Source organism: Sus scrofa, chromosome 6 (assembly GCF_054392235.1).
Source record: "Sus scrofa isolate SSC_HxYL_T2T_F1_AM1 chromosome 6, Sscrofa_HxYL_maternal_Yorkshire_Landrace_v2.0, whole genome shotgun sequence".
In the NCBI taxonomy this organism is placed as follows: Eukaryota; Metazoa; Chordata; class Mammalia; order Artiodactyla; family Suidae; genus Sus; species Sus scrofa.
Window position 1 is genome coordinate 114151641 of NC_139388.1, and position 17178 is coordinate 114168818.

General features: G+C 43.5%; 1 protein-coding gene and 1 long non-coding RNA gene across 5 annotated transcripts in view; both read left to right on the forward strand.

Moving 5' to 3' along the window:
* LOC102159243 (uncharacterized) overlaps nucleotides 1-17178 on the forward strand; it is a 360278-nt gene that overhangs the window by 330285 nt on the left and 12815 nt on the right. For 2 of the 4 annotated variants that reach the window (XR_014807775.1, XR_002345453.2), the window contains 2 exons: nucleotides 3697-3843; nucleotides 9725-11228. The exons of 1 other annotated variant lie outside the window; for it this stretch is intronic. Coding sequence is in view for 1 of the 3 variants with exons in the window: in XM_084964412.1 (XP_084820538.1) it covers nucleotides 3748-3843; nucleotides 8367-8478; nucleotides 9141-9220; nucleotides 9725-9751 (315 nt within the window). In the remaining 2 variants the exon portion in view is untranslated. Of the gene's footprint in view, nucleotides 1-3696; nucleotides 3844-8366; nucleotides 8479-9140; nucleotides 9221-9724; nucleotides 11229-17178 lie in introns of those variants that run through there. One more of the 4 variants, XM_084964412.1, reaches the window with a different exon arrangement.
* LOC146402773 (uncharacterized) overlaps nucleotides 1-17178 on the forward strand; it is a 341109-nt gene that overhangs the window by 100116 nt on the left and 223815 nt on the right. The window lies entirely within an intron of this gene.

The window sequence follows — 17178 nt, forward strand, 5'->3', positions numbered from 1 at the left end:
AGAGCAAGATGTTTGCTTCTAGATTTTCATATTTTGAAATTAATCAGGGACACTGATAGGAAATGAGTTCTACAAAGGAAACTGCAGCCTGTGTTGAGAATCATCCCAATATTCTCTCTCCCTGTCTTTTCCCAGCTATGAATCTTTCTACTTCCCTCTGCCCAGCTTGAGAAATGTCTGAAGTGGGAATTGGTGGGAATTGCCACCCATGCCAGAGGCCGTGGGAATTTATAGGACCCAAGAGGAGGCTTATGCCTTGCCCGGTGGCTGATAGGGCAGAGGCGGGGCTACACCAGGAGCCAGGGGTGGGGGTGGGGTGGGTGGCTTGGAGGGGGTGAAGAAGGGGCCGCAGGAAAAGAAACCATCTCTGTGGAGCTTTCCTACCTGGAGAAGCCATGAAGCCACATAGGGCTTTCTGGAAAGTTTGAGGTTGGGGCTCCTCTATGGCACAAGGGGATATGTAGGCTGGACCAAGGGGAGTATCACCCCTAAATTTTTGCAGTCCCCTCCCCTGGATCCCTCTCTCCTCTATGGTTTTGTGTCACTGGAAACTTTGATCATAAGCTTCTTATGATTGCGTTGTAGTTTTAACCCAGCTGAGTTGCAAACAATGTGTTTGACCTTGGACAAGTCATATGTCCCTGGGCTCCAGTTTCCTCATTTGCAAAACCGAGGTCATGGTACTGGCTTTGCCAGTTTGTTGTGAAGATTCAAAAGAATAGCAGAAGACAGCTGGTCTGGTATGCAGTTGGCAATCAATGTATGTTTATTGAGAGCAGAGATGGCTTTCTTCCCAATTCCACCCAGCATGTGGGACCATTCCCTGTATACAGTAGGTGCCCAACATATATTAAATTAAAAGGGCCATGAAGCTGGGCCTTTGAAGACCAGCAAGCCCCACATATGGGGGTTCTGTCTCCTAATGCTCCCTTGTCACTGCCAGACCCCACACACTTACACTTTCCCTCTGACCACCTGGGAACAACAGTTTATTTGAACTTGGCTGTGGTTTCATTCCTCTATGACACTCCCTCTGCCTGGTAGATACTTTCCCTTCTGTGTCCAGTCCACTCCACATCCTTGAAAACTCAGCTCAAATGCCCCTTCCCTCTGGGAAGCTTTCCTTGTCTCCTGCCCCCTTTTCTGTGCTGCCACAGCATAAATGGCACCCGGTTGTTCTGGTCGAGGTAACTATCTTTCTGTCCTATTAGCCCAAGAGTACCCCTTGTGCACTCCTGGGTCCCCAGGGCCTGAGCAAGGGCCTAGAGCAGAGATAGCCCCCAGGGAAGGGCTTTTGATGACCCAGTGCAAAGCTGCATGAATGCACGTGACAAGGTAGTTCATTAGTGGTAACAGGGTGTGAGTCACAGCCTGAGCCATGTGTCAGGAAATGGGGCCATGACCACAGCCCACGGAGCCTGGAGGGCTTGGAACCTGTGGCCCCAGGAAGGTACAGAAGGATTCTGAAAAAGAGCTCCTCCTCTTTTCACAAACGGCATCACTCCAGAGTTATTCAGGAAAAAAAAGGAGGCGTCTGACTTGCAAATGGAGGAAACTATAGGAAACGATACTCTCAGTTCTACTCAGTACAACCTCCCTTAGCATTATTTGTGGGAATAATGGATGTGGTACTGTCAGAGCCAGATGGATGGGCCCCTGGGGATGCCCCAGGCTGGCTCTAGGTCTGCAAATCCCTGACTACCCAGGGCACACTTTGCTCTCAGGAATCACTGCAAATAGAATGTGACTATTATGATAATCAATTAATAATCAATTAGTTTAGTCCCCTTTCCTGGTAGAAAACCTGCTGAAACAGTGATGAACTGTGCAGACTCAATCAGGGCCAAAAGACGATAGAGGGAGAAAAAAGTAGCTTTGCAGTTTAAACACACACGCAAAAAAGAAAGAAAGAAAAAATTAGAAACCAAATCCCCAAGCATGGCTGTCTCTGGAAAATGAATTCCACAGGCACCGACTCCAAGATATTTTATCGAATGTGCTTTAGACTCGTAGGTGATGCATTGTCCCTCCGAGTCATTAAAAGGAACCCAGATAGCTGTAACACAGCTCAGCTTCCAAGGAGTGCAGACTGGCCACACTTGTACTTCCACACAATATATGGTTATTGTTAGATGTGAGCATCCCCACATGCTGCCTGGATGGGGGCCTCTTTGTCCTTTATTCAGATGTGGGATAAAGATGCTTTCAGCCCAGCAAGATGACAGCCATGCCTCCCCACTCAGAGCAGCCCCATAGCCCAGGCACGAGACAGAAGCGAAAAAGTTCCTTTGTTCCTAATGCAGTGCTCATCTTTTGTCACACAGGTCCCCAAAGCTTAGGTACATGCAGACTCTTTTAAAATAATGTTGAGAATTTCGAAAAACATGAGCTCTACTAATTTGTTTGGTAAGTAAAGCTGTTAGCAAAGCTTTATAATCTATTGTTGTGGACACCACGCACTGAAGGTATTTAGGGCTGCACTCAGGAAAAATATATCCATGTGGGTTTGTAGTTCATTGAAAACAGAACGGCCATTATCCAGAGTCCAGACGACGGCTCCCTTTGTGACACTGCTTTGGAGGTCCAACACAAACCCTGCCCTTTCTACAAAAGACACTGGCCGAGAAACACTCAAGGGAGTGCTTCGCTGAGACTTCTAGGGCTCCAGGGAGGCAGCTTCAGGCATTTTGTGCTCAGGATGCTGGACCTCAGAGCAGGACCTCACTCCATTTTTTTGGCAGAGAGGGCAGCGGACATTGATAATTGAAGATTTGCTCAAGTGGAAGCCAACAGTGTGGCAAAGTTTATTGATCCCCCTGAAGCCAGCCCCCAGGGATTGCCTGATTACGTCTCAGTGTTTTTGTAATGTGCCTCAGCATCACGGCAGTGGACATTTCTTTACAGAGAAGCTATATAAGATGTTGCACATACTAGGCAGGGAGCATCATTCATGTCCCCTGGAACCTCAGCCTCTCCTGGGACTTCTGAAGAAGAAGCCAGTATTTTAAGACTCAGAGATACTTTGAGGTAGAACCTTTTCATTTCTGTATACTTACCTTCTTCTGCAGATTAGCCTGTCTGTTGTGGCACATGGGTGGTATGATCCCATGCTGAAATGATGACACAAGAGGGCTTCTCCGTTTCTGTTTTGAGCAATTGCACTGTAAATAATTTTCACTTTCTAGTCCAAAGACTTTTGTTTTCTCCCTCGTTACACACCAGTTAAAACAGTTGAACTTAATACATATTTGCATAAAAGCACATTTAAAGGATTTTTTTTTTTTAAAGCGTAAGATTATCATCATGATTATTTCCTTCCACCACCCACTTCTGGTGACACTTAAACCAACAACTCTATGGGAGGGACCAGCAGATGTCACTGTAGTTCTGTTCATTCATCTTATCTCTTGACGGGATTCTAGTTCTGTCCTTTTGGGCTCAGCCGATCACATTTCTTATTTAATCAAAGCATAATGCATCATAACATTTGTAATTCATGTTGTCATTATTCTCATTGTGTGTGGAGTTGGATACATATCTTCGCAAACAGAGATGCAAGCTAAAAAGTAGCCCAGACACCCCCAGTGAGGTGTGAAAATCAAAGGCCCTGCTGGAAAGTCATGCATGATAAGACACAGGGACAAAAGGGCAAGGAAGGGTGACACACTGACTCTTGGTTCTGTTGGACAATCTCAGCATTACAGACACATTTCCTTCGTTCTACGGACGGCTTCCAGGGACCATCGGATGGGAGACATCGCCAGTGTGAGGGCAGATTCCTGTGGGAGGGAGAGTCTGGGGACCACTCAATGGAGGAGAAGCAGAGCAGGAGCTAGAGATGAGGTGAGTCTTCAGGAACACTGTCTCTGGAGCACAGCATTCTCTGCATTAAGAAAAGTCACTGCACTCATGGGTGGATGGAAAGACTCATGTATTAACATCAGGGTTGTAATTGGCAAGAGGAAGCTATGATATGATTTCTGTGTTTGAGGGAGAGAGATTGACCACACAATGAAGAGAGAAGGATGATCTGCTTGCTTGTGCTCTTTATACTGCTAGAAAGTCAGAGTCGAATTGAAAAAATCAAAAAAGGTCTTTTTAGAAATAATCACATCCTTCTTTGGGGGAATAGAAAACTCTGTGGTACTTTTTTGCTTGTGTGTAACTCAGGCAGAGAACATGGATATCACTGGACTTAGGCACAGATCACCCCAAAATAAGTAAATAAAGCTATAGAGCCTGTGAACAATGCCACGCTAATGGAATAAGCTCTCTTTTAACAGATATTATTATAGCCCATCTATTGCCCAAATCATTCAACACTCCACTAGCTGGGGTTTTATGAACTGGCATCCTTCCTAGATGGAAATATTTGATGGAAAGACTGTGTCTGGGATGAAGTCTTGTGCTCAGCCCTGGCACCAATCAGCACTCCCCAGACATATACATGACTGCTGAGTAAGGAGTTGGATTATCCAATAATACAGCCGGTCCTGGTTCTCCTCCACAGTTGGCTATTTTGACTTAATCTTTATCCCAACGCTCAAACCAAAGCATCCTTATAGAGCCAGATTCTCAGTTAAATACTTTTCTTCCTTTCTCTTCTCCTCTTTCTTTGTAACATAGGCAGCTTTCAAAATAGGTACCCAATGTTCCAGTATTCACATCTTTGTATAACCCTCTCCTACGTTTTATCAGGGTTGGTCTATGTGACCAATAGAAGATGGTGGAAGTGTTGGTGTGTTATTTCTGAGCATAAATGATGAAAGACCTTGTGGCTTCCACACTCCTTCTTGGCTCACTTGGTCTCGGGGCATGGTGGCTGCCATGATCTGAGGACACCCGAGCAGTTTATGGAGAGGCCCACATGAAAAGAACTGAGGCCTTCTGCAGTGGGCATCACCTACTTGCCAGCCATGGAGTGAACCACTTTGGGAGCAGCTCTTCCAGCCCCAGTCAAGCCCTCAGATAATTGCAATTCCAGTTGACATCTTGACTGCAACTTCATGAGCAACCCTGAGCAACAACCACATAGCTGAGCTGCTCCCAGTGAAACTGTGAGAGAGTACCCATAATTTTTGTTGTGTTAGAGAGTGAGGACCAGGACCAGGCAAGCCTAGGGTATAAGACTTAAGGGGGTCCACACTCTCAGTAATGTCAGTACATAGTCACTAGCCATACCCTGGTCCCAGACCAGTTGATTTAAGTCACTAAATCTTGGGATAATTTGTTAATAGACTATAGATATGTGATGCATTTGTCTTCTCCTTTTCTGCATTGTATTCAGTGAGCTCATTCTGATCTCCTAGAAATTTGTCACTTATTTGTCCTCAGGCTTCCTGTTAACAGAAGCTGTGCTGTAACTAACCTCTTAGAGTTATCTTCTTTTGATTTAGAGTCTAATATTGTAGTCCTTTATGCCAGTCAATTAATTTAGAAAACAGAAGAACCACAACCATGGTGCATTTGCTACTTTTCTGGTATTGATACATGTTAATGGCATCTTTATCAGATGCTATCATATCAAGATATTAAGGCTCTTTCTTACCACAGGTTGTGATAGTCGAGAAAACATTTTTCATGATGTGAAACAATGGGTTTGTGGTTTAAACACAGCCTGGAATCATGGGGGATGAAGTAATAGTTAAAGTTAATGCAGGTCAATAAGAACGAGAGTCTTTTCGGTAAACACAGAAGTAACCAAAGACCAAGACTTTAGTGAGGGGATCAAGGACAAACATTTAGTTCAATACTGGATAGCAGCTAATTGTGAACACTTGCTCACACTTGAACAGAGATTGATAGATGCCACTGGGTGATTTTAACCTTTTCTGATCACCTCCTGGATATATCAACATACTCAACAATGCCAACAATAATACAACTTCTCAACCCATTTTTTTTATGATTTCAAAAGATTCATGGGAATTTAGAATTTTAAATGAAAGACTGACCATTTATTTTAGTATTTTGCCTTTTGACAAGTTTGAATTTCTCTGTATTTTTTTGGTTAAAGATCACACTTCCACAAACCAGACGCAGTTCAGGAATCCTTTAGATGCATTTACATTACTGAAGCATTATGGAACAGAGTGAAATCTTATTCAGACCAATGGTTACTTAGACACTGTAGAATACAAGAATGTTTTTAAATTAAATTCTGCTCAGATGTGCTAAGAGTTGATGTGAATAAAATTAAGAGGACCAGCATATTCTCTCTCCACTTAAAAGAGTTACTAGTGTATAATCAACTCTTAAGAAAAAGAAACTCCTAGCAAGCACTGAACTTGATTATAATCAATGACATTGATGAGGGATGATGATGATAAAACAAGAGGAAAGAGAAAGAGGAGAAGCAAAGGGGGAGAGGAGGGCAAGGGAGGGGGAGGGGGAAGAGAAGCAACAACAGCGTGGACTAACATCTATTGAACATCAAGGCTCCAGGCACTGTTTTAACTGTTTTACGTGTATCAGCTTATTTAATTCTCACAAAAACTCTAGTGAGAGATTTTCCTCTCATCCACATAATAGGAGAGGACACTGAGCCACATGGAAATTGAGTAATCCAAGATTCCATGGCCAACAAGCGGCAGATTCAGAAAGCTTATTCTTGAGGTTACCAATAAGACACTGATGGTGTTCTTAGATATTTTGTTAATGTCCCTCAGTCCTATTGTTGAGGTCCTGAGCTGGTCACTTTTAGCAGTGATGCTTCGCTCAGCACAACTCCATGGCCTGTAGCAGCCACAGCCATAAAGGCCAGAGTGGGGAGGTGCAGAAGGACCTTCATTCAGAATGGGCAGAAGAAAGCGCACCACAAAAATATGTTGACAGTTCCTTCAAGCAACATGAGATGGCTTTGAGAATTTGGTTATTACCATCAACCAAAATACTGATTTGTTATGAGAGATACTTTTGACTGAGTGAAGGACTCCATCAATCCTCTTCTTTACACCCAACAGCCATCAACCACAAGGAGTCTTTGCGGGTGACAGAGAGCAGGGGAAGGAGGTCATTCTTCCAGCCTCTCCGTATGCTTGAACAACAGCTTTAGCATCAGCACTTCCACAAGTGGAGTGTGATCACTTTGAAGGGAGGGACCATTTATCTACTCTTTGGCCACACAGTGTCTGGCACCCAATAGCCATTCAAATATGTTGAACTGATATTCAAGTAGAAAGAATGACTAGCCAACAAACCGCAATGGATACAAGAAACCACATAAACCTCTGGACCCTAGGCTTTGGCGCCAGAAAGTCCTGAGTTGGGATACAGGCTCTGCTACTTCCTGGCTTTATGATTAGAGAAGTAACTGAATTATTCTAAACCTTGATTTTCTTACTTATAAAAAGAGAGTAACTAGCTGCAAACATATATTTCTCAGAGATATTTTGAAGATGCAGTTATGAGTTAAGAGTTGAGAGCATGAACTTTGGAACAGATTGCATGGGTTTTGAATTTTTGCCCTGCCTCAATTAGGTATATAACCCTGGGAAAATTGTCTAACCTCACTGTGCCTCAAGTTTCCTCATCTGTAAAATGTGATAATAATAGTACTTACCTCATGGGGTTTTTGTGAGGAGTAAGTTAAAATGCACATAAAATGCTTAGAACAACGTCTGGCACATAGCAAGTTCTATTTAAATGTTCGCTGTCATAGCTAAGTCACAGAATGCTTTTAAAGCACATGGCACAGTGCCCGGCACACTGAAACTGCTCAATTAATGGTTGTTATTGTGTATTTTACTGGTAGTAGTCAATGTTAGCTGGAAGGAGGGGCAGGACATCTAATATGAAATGTGAATGAATTGCAAATTGCTGCATTGTTGCAATGTTGATAATGCTATTGTCTATTTCCTGTGAGTGACACTCTAAATTAAATTGTTAGCTCATCAAGTGGCTGTTTCCTGGGATTTCTGAGTTTCTTTTAACATCCAGTAGCCCTCCTGGCTAATGTCACATGTTGATTTGTTAGTGATGATCATTTAGTGATGATCAATGTTGAATCTTAGCCATGGTACAAATATCCTCTGTGTTTTATGGGCTATATATGGGGGCAGGGAGGAAATCTTCCTGAAAGGCACACATTCTGATTTTATTGTGCCCATTTTTCTCAAATGTAATTTTTTCCTATGGAGCCAATGCTGGTAGAAGTATTGCAGAATCACAACAGTGGGAGACCCTTAGACCTTACAGAAGAGCCTGTGGGGCCAGAGCGCTGTCTCTCCGTCTGTCTTTGATAGGCGGGAGCGCTTTCCCAGGTCCTTGTTCTCAAAGGACTAGCCGGGCTGGGCTTGTTCTCAAATGCAGTCTCTCCTTTTCACTCTGGCTGGCGTCAGAAGGACTTACCCCCGGTTGCTTGTCAGGTGCAGGTTTTTGGCAACCTGGAGGCAGGCTCAGTGGAAGCTCATGTTTCCGACCATGGCATAGCCATTGACAGGAAGGACTGGCATGTAGCACATCTCCGCGGCCAACCAGGTGATTGCTTTCCCAAAGGTGGGAACAGGTGCTTCTCCTATGTCTCCACTGTGCCTCTTTTTCTCCAATCAGGCTGTTTGGTGAGATGCCCTTTGGTAAAATCCACTTAGATGGTGCCTGGCAGGCAGGCATTTTATGCCACTTGGAGGCAGCCAGAAGTGCTGGTCTTTGCATGGAGTAGGTCACCCATTGTGCCAGTCCCTTGGCCTGAGCAAATCTTTCCTTCAAGCTAGCCTACATATATAGAAAGTCCATTGGTAGAGAATTTTAAAGATATGCTAAATAATTGTGCTCAGAAATGCAATTTCTTTGGGGAGGGGAAATATTTTAAAAGTCACTGCTATGATTTTATGATATGTTTTAAAATATATTTAAAGTCACACAAAACTGCCTGTGAATGAACTTATCAGGGGTTTCTGGAGCCAGGACTTGGCCCTTCCTACTGAGGTATCCACTGAGAAAATGTCTGAGGGGACACATGCTCCAGGACGAACAGTGGCTTCATCCTCAGATGTCGTCGTTCTGCAGATGCCTTTGCTATGACTCCAGTTTTAGACTGGCCTCTTCAATGGAGGGTGGCGGGGGGGGGGGAGGGGGGTAACACATTGGCCTCATTTGAAATCAGATCAGAAGGAGATTTACTTAATGAGCTCTTTCTCCAGAAACAAAATCAGGAGAAGATTGGGATCCATACCCTGTAAGAACCTTACAATGTTCTGAGACTTTCATGATATACTGCATGGTGAGTGTTTTGATCCCTTTGTTGGTCTCTGCTGAGAATTTGTAAAAGAGCTTTTCAAGTGAAGGGGGCCTTGTGTGTAGGTAAGTTCAGGTTTGCAAGGACAAGGGTTCCTGGGAGAACTGTATCCTCCTCTGCACTTGGCTATGTGGTGTGTGGCCCCAAGGGGACTGAGCCTGGTGGCAGCTGTAGAACAAGGCCAAGGCTTGTAGGGAGAGTCAGAGGCTCAAGTTCTCTGGTAAGAAAGGAGCATGTGGGCCAGGCCCACAGGTACCCTGCCCCCCTCCCCACCCCCTACCTCCTGCTCTTCCTTTTGTGCCTATTGGTGCTGCCATTATCCTAGGGACCAAACTATCTCAGCTGCCCAAGAGGCAGACCTCATTCCTCTATTTAAAGAAATCACTTGACGTGAAAGAAGTGCATGCTTGCACACATACACATATCTATAAAAACATATTTATTTATTAAAAATATATGTCATTGACATCAGCCATTTTTTTCCCCCAGGGATTTTTGCAGTTTTCAAGATTCTAGGCGAAAAGAAACAATGCTGCACTCATGGGACTAGCACTGGCTGGAGACATTTCAACTGTCAGTTAAAGGCCTAAGGGGGAACTTTTATCTCCAGAAGAATTACAAAGGAGGATGGAGAGAGATGGGAAGATTTGGTGAATCCATTCTCTAGGAAGACAAGACTCAGGCCAATAAAAAGCTGTTGTGTTGAGTTTATCCCCACTGCCAGCTGATGTGTGTTGTTTGAGTGGCCTTCCCAGGATCCTTCAAACAGAACCACATAGGCTTCTGTCCCTTTTATCTGTAAGGCTCGCCTGCGTGCAGCTGGGATGACTGAAAAACTAAATATCCTTGCCAGACAGTAAATTCCACTAGAGTAAGAACCATACCCGTCCTTGAGCATAAATTCTGAACGTTTAGTCCAGAACTCAACCTCATGACACTTAATAAATATTTGCTGACTCGTTGACACACAGCTCAGAAAAGACGTGCCCATGAAAATAAGCATGTGCAGCATTTATCTGTGTGACCATGAGCCCATTCTCCAGCCTTTTTGGATTACTGTTTCCTCATCTGTAAAAAATACAGTTCTTAACATTTATTGAGTGCTAACCTTGTAGCAGTTATTGAGCTAAACACTTTACTGTCATGATCTCACTGAGTCCTTCAGTCTGTAGTGTGTGAACTGTTATTATTTTACAGATGAGAAGACTGGCGTAAAGAAAGAAGCCTCAGTTCACTGAGTGGTTAAGTGGCAGCAGCCTACCTCCAGACCCCAGAGTTTATTTATTGCGCTGGAATAGGAATGATGAAGGTGCCTGTAACTAATTTATTTATGCATTTAATTAGCATATCCCTGGGGAGTGCCGTCTGCTCCTGGTCCCCTCCAGATGTGCTGTGAAGCCCATGGGAGAAGGAGAGCAAGGCTCTTGTGTCAGGAATGCTTTTGGCTGCACGTAATAGAACACTCAGCTCTCAGCACCTTGCGGGCAATGGGCTTTCTGGGGATGTGATTCTTTGGTGCATCTTTGGCCATTAGCCACCCTTAGAGTCTTCAGTTGAAAAAGCTATACTTTCTCAGGCTTTTCTTGGGTGGCACCAAAACCAGGGTGGGCTGTGAGGCTCTAAGATTCTGTGCAAGCTTTGATTTCTCGTGGCATCCATTCAGGCCACTTGGGTCAGGCCTTTGCCTGCTCCCTCCTCCTCCCTCTCAGGGAAATACCTCCTCCTGGGATGGGGAACACAGATGCCCTTTGAATAGTGAAATTGGAGGAGTTTGGGCACTTCCTATAATAACTTTTCATTTCCTGGAATGCCTGCAGCCCATTTCTGTGAAACCAGGCCATGAGTAACTAACTAGAAGCACAATGCTTTGAGAATTTAAAAATTACTATTGGTGAAACCCCCTGATGGTTCCCTTCATTATTTAACATTAACTTTTTTTTCAGGTGAGCATTTGAAATGGGGACTGTGGTGATTAAATGTTTGGCTACTGCCACTTACAAGGGTCTGTGTTTTTCATTATTGCCGCTATTGTTTTCTATGAAGGGATATCTTAAAATAAGGTTAAAATGTCTCCTATACCCAGCTTTTCTGCTCCATTTTTTATAGCCAATGATAATGTTCTCACTGAGGCTCTCAACACCTCACAGGCATTGCAATAAGCCTCCCAAGTTGTCTCTCTCCCTCTAATCTATTCTGTCCCCTCCCACCAAATTAATCTTTCTAAAATACTGCTTTTACCATCTTGTTGCTCTGCTCATAAAACTGAGTGAGGGTCCTCTCTACCTAAGGAATAAACTCCAGAATATGGCCAGGCATTCCAGTCCTCAATTGTCTCTTTTCCCCAGTGAGGCTTCATTTCCCCCACTCAGAAGCTCCTTACATGGCTCTATCTCTGCTCCTCTCCTCTGGCTTCTCTATTCTGCCTCTCTAGCTGTCCTACTCAGCCTCTTGCTGGAGGATCCCTTCAGCCATGTACACTCCTCTGCCAGACTTGCCCTCCTCAGCAACCTCTCCTCCATACTCCCACCTATTCTATAGATCTTATTACCCTGAAATGTTTTCACCAACGAGTGAGGGTTGAGCTTCTTACTTATGGCTATAAGACTTGACTCTACCATTTCTCTATTTAATGCCCCCAGCAGAATTCATGATGCCTCTTAGTATAATGAACAATTTCAGGGATGGGTTTGAGTCAGATATTCTATGGTAGACATTGTTAGTTGCCCATCCAATGCCTCCCTGCTTTTTTTACCAATGAGATTCCTATTTTATTGCATGTGGCGAGGTGCCCAGTCATAGTGCTTTAGCCTTACATCTCAGAAAATCAGAATACTCATACTCCCATTTCTCAGCTTTTTTTACAGCCAGGAGTGGCCATGTGACACTGTTCTGGTAAGCATGCCAGATGTCTTTGAGAAGGGATTTGTTTCCTGATAAAAGGCACAGTGTTTGGACAGAAAGCATAATGACATTGAACCTTTCACTTCTTCTTGCCTTGGATATCATTAGGATGTTTGATACCCACATTGATCATTTTGTAACCAGGAGGCAACAAGTCTGAAAATGAAAAGCCAACATGCTGACCACAGTAAACAAAAGGACAGGAAGAAGTTGGATGCCCTGTGTCTTTGTTGAATTGGTACATCAACATGTAACTATATCTCAACATCCTATAAGTGAGAGAATTAAATGTCTCAAACTGTTAGCTGGATATTCTATTACTTGCAGCTGAAAGCATTTCTCACTTGTACAACCATATTCATATATCCAGAGCCCTGAACAATTCATGAACATTGTATATGTAACCAAATGATGTGAACAAGTACAGGAGAAGATATTGTCATATTTTATAAAAAGAAATTTCCAGGAAATAAAAATCATGCATATGCATCTAGGTAAGGAAATTCCCAGGCTAGGGGTCAAATCGGAGCTGCCACTGCTGGCCTACGCCACAGCCACAGTAACACAGGATCTGAGCCTCATTTGTGACCTATACCCAGCTCACAGCAATGCCAGATCTTTAACCCACTGAATGAGGCCAGGGATCAAACCTGTGGATGCTAGTTGGGTTTGTAACCTGATGGGCTACAACGGGAACTCCCATAACCAATTAATTAAATTATAGGACAGTTGAGCAAGGAAAACAAAGGACATTGTAGAAAGAGTAAATTAATCCCACTAACTAAAAAAGTTACTTTGGGAGTTCTCATCGTGCTGCAGCGGAAACAAATCCAACTAGGAACCAGGAGGTTGCGGGTTTGATCCCTGGTCTTGCTCAGTGAGTTAAAGATCTGGCATTGCCATGAGCTGTGGTGTAGATCACAGACGCGGCTCAGATCTAGCATTGCTGTGGCTGTGGTGTACGCCAGCAGCCATAGCTCTGATTAGATCCCTAGTCTGGGAATCTCCATATGCCATGGGTGCAGCCCTAAAAAAAAAAAAAAAAAAAAAAAAAAAGTTACTTTGGCTTACATTTTTAAGTAACCAAATTTTTAGCTGTAAGTAAGGTCCCACTAATATTTACATATTAATTTCATTTCACTATTTTTAGTGAAAGCTCCATTCCCTTATCTTCATGTTTTCTTGCAAGAGCTTCTGCCAAAGCAATAGTCCTGTCTTTTTTCCCACCCTTCCTCTTTCTTTTCCGTGAAAATTGTGAGTTACCTGATAAGAAAGTTTGGGAGAAGGTTCCGGGTGTACTCCACCCAGCTTCTCCCTGGCTAGAGAGAGATAAATTAGCAAATAAGTCAGGTATACGTGATAATTAAAGCCATCAGCTTCAATGAGCTTATTTGGAGGAAGATTATATAAAATACAGCTAAAGATTAAGACCTGAAAGCACTAGTATATAATAGTCAGATGGACAATAGGAGCCTTGTAAGGAGAATAACAATGAGAAATTAGAGAGATAGGAAGAAAACCAGGAGAACATCACTCAAGCCGGGAGGAAAGGCTGAAACAATACAGTTGTGTTCAACTCTGTGAAACATTGCCAAGACAGGGAAGAACAGAGCTGAACAGCGTTCATTCATTGACTTTAGGCACCAAACTTTAACAAGAGTGTTATCACTGGAGCAATGGGGCAGAAACCCTGTTGGCATGTGTTGAGTGCTGAGTTAAAGGTGTTTAAAAGAGGAAACAGTAAGTTTAAGAAGAATTTGTCTGGGAATTTGTGTGAAGGGAAGAAAAGAGAGGTAGAACTGAAGTTGAAGAGTATTTTAAAATGTGATGTAAGATGATTTAACAAGTCCAGTGGGAAGGGCTTGCGTGAGTAGAGGCTGAATATATCAAAGAAAGCGAATTATTGTAAAGTGTGAAGTTCCTAAGGAGACAGGAGGGGATGGGAGGCAAAGTATAGCCAAAGACTTGACTTTAGGTAGGAGGATGAATAGCTCTTCCATCTTAAAAGAAGAGAAGGAAGCATCGATATGGGTTTGCAGATCAGAAGGCCAGTGCATTCTTATTGGATGCCCTCAATTTCCTGTGTGAAGTGGATGAGATGATAGGCTGAAAGTGAAGGGGAAGCTCTGAGTAGAGGAGAGCTGTATAGTCACAGAATGTAAGAGATGGAGTTGACCAACAAAGGTGTATTGTCGGACAGTATTTGGGATCCATTTGAAGTGGATGGCCATGAACCTGTGAGACAGTAATCATTTTTTGAAAAGTTAAGAATTATTTTTATTTCATTTTTTGCTTTTTAGGGCCATACCAGTGGCACATGGAGGTTCCCAGGCTTGGGGTCGAATTGGATCTACAGCTGCCGACCTACGCCACAGCCACAGCAACGCAGGATCTGAGTTGCATCTGTGACCTACACCACAGCTCATGGCAACACTGGATCCTTAACCCACTGAGTGAGGCCAGGGCTCAACCCTGGGCCATGAAGGAAACTCTGAGCATAGTTATATTTAAATTCTCCTTCAATACTTTACTGCCTGTGGGTTTGTTTATATCACCTATTTAGAAGAGTCTTGGTTATTTATTGTCTTCTTCTATGCCCAGTTATTTTTTTTTAATTGAGTATATCCAGTTTTTTAAAAAAATGAATCCGACTAGCATCAGTGAGGACGCAGGTTCCATCCCTGGCTTTGCTCAGTGGGTTAAGGATCTGGACTTGCTGTGAGCTGTGGTGTAGGCCCGTGGCTCTGGCTCTGACTCGATGCTTAGCCTGGGAACCTCCATATTCTGTGGGTGCAGCCCTAAAAAGGCCAAAACAAAACAAAACAATCAGTCCTTATTATCACACAGTTTCTGTGAGCCAGACATTCCGAGGAAACTTAGTGAGCTTATCATTAAGGTATCAGCTAGAGCTGTAGTCATCTCAAGCTTGACTGGAACCATCGGGATCCTCTTCCAAGTTGGTGCACTCATATGGCTGTTGGTAGAAGGCCAAGGCCTCAGTTTCCCAGGGTATGGACACTTCAGGGAGCTAATGAGAACCCTCTGACACAGCAGCTGCCTTTCCCAGGGTGTGAGATGTGAGGAGCAAGATGGAAATGAGAATTCACTTTTTTAAAAAATTAATTGATTTTTATTAAAGTATAGTTGATTTACAGTGTTCTGCCAATTTCTGCTGTACAGCATAGTGACCCAGTCATATGTTTATGTACATTCTTTTTCTCATATTATTTTCCATCATGGTCTATCCCAAGAGACTGGATAGAGTTTCCTGTGCTATATAATAGGACCTCATTGCTAATCCATTCTAAATGTAATAGTTTGCATCTACCAACCCCAAACTCCCCATCCATCCCACTTCCTCCCTCCACTGCCTTGGCAACCACAAGTCTGTTCTCTATGTTGACTGAATGTTGAGTTTGGTAGAGAAAATTTGAGACACTGAAAGATGTTTTCTTCCTTCAGAGAAGATTTTCAATTGTTACTGGAAAGGAACTAGATTAAAGGCATTAGCAATCCTAGGTCTTCCTCCAATCAAGAATGGATATGATAAGAAGCTTTAGTCCCTGTGAAGGCTCATATATTTCCAGTTCACTTTTACTTCTTGGGTGTGGCCCATTGGTGTCCCAACTAATTTGGACAGGTTTTAAGCTCCAATTTTTGACTCTCCAACCTTTGAAGCTGCCAGAATTCCTGCGAGCTCCCCAGGCTCTCAGCTGTGCTTTCAGAATTAAAGGTGCTCTGGAGTTCTTTGGTGGCTCAGCAAGTTAAGGATCTGGCATTGTCACTGCTGTGGCTCTTGGTTACTGCTAGGGTGTGGGTTTGATCACTGGTCCAGGAACTTCCACTTTCTATGGGTGTAGCCCTCCCCCCCAAAAAAATTGCAGGTGCCTGAAGGCCTGTGGTTCTCAGACTTTAGGGTATATCAGAATCTAGTAGATGGTTTGTTAAAGCACATTTTTGGGTCTCACTCCAGAGTTTCTGATTCAGCAGATCTGGGGTAGAGACTGAGAATTTGCATTTCTTACAAGTTGCCAGGTGCTGCCACATTTTGAGGCACACCATTTTAGGGAAAAGGCAGCCTTGTATGGGCTTCCTTCCCTCCTCTCTGGGATTTGACAGTGTGATTTCTTACTGCCTTAGTAACTTTTCAGTGTCATTAAACTGATGTTTCTTTTCAAATATTTCTTAGGATCAGAGAGAGTGCTGTTCTGAACCCCCTACTCTGCCAATGCCAGAAGAAAACCTTCCAAACTAATAATGATTGTCTCGGCTAAGACAACCGAGAAAGGGTGATGTTTCAGACCGTGGCTGGCATGGCTGTGGGGTGAACGACTCTCGGGGGCCGTTGTGCACATCGTGTTTTAGGTGCCTGACCACACAGTGTTGGTGGAGTTGTGCAGTGCAGCAGCCCTGTGCAGCGATCTTTGTTTGCATTAGCTCATTTATCCTCACAAACTTCCTATAATCCTTATTTGCAGATGAGGAAACTGGACCTTAGCATGAATAACTTTGCAAACAAAGGTCACAGGGTTTGTCAATTGCTACGACTCTATTTCTTGGTATGTGGGACACCTGGTAAGCATTTGACCTCCCCCACCTTCACTATCTGTAACATCGGCACACGAGTATTTGGTTCCCCCCTCACTCAGAGCTAGGTTGAATGAACTAATGAAGTGGGCTTAAACTCTTGAGAGTTTTTTGGGACGAGAGAATTAACTTTCATTACCATGGTTCTGTTCTGGAAAGTGCTTTCGTTAGGCAGGTATAAACATCTCCAGTTGTTAAGCAAGCAAATGAAGACAACCAGCAAAGCAGAGCCAAGGCCAAGGCAGGTGTTTCAAATAACACTGCAGAGTGATGGTAAGATGCCTCCACCTTTCAAATGGCATCCTGCTTTAAAAAGCAACAGCTTTAAAAAGCAACAGCTTCATCCACTGAGGCGTGTGGGACCAAATTTTCTCCTCCTCTTGTTTTCCTCCTTGTCTTACGATGTCAGGTGTTCATTTCTTCTTTCTTTTCTTCTCCTCTCTCAGTGACTAATG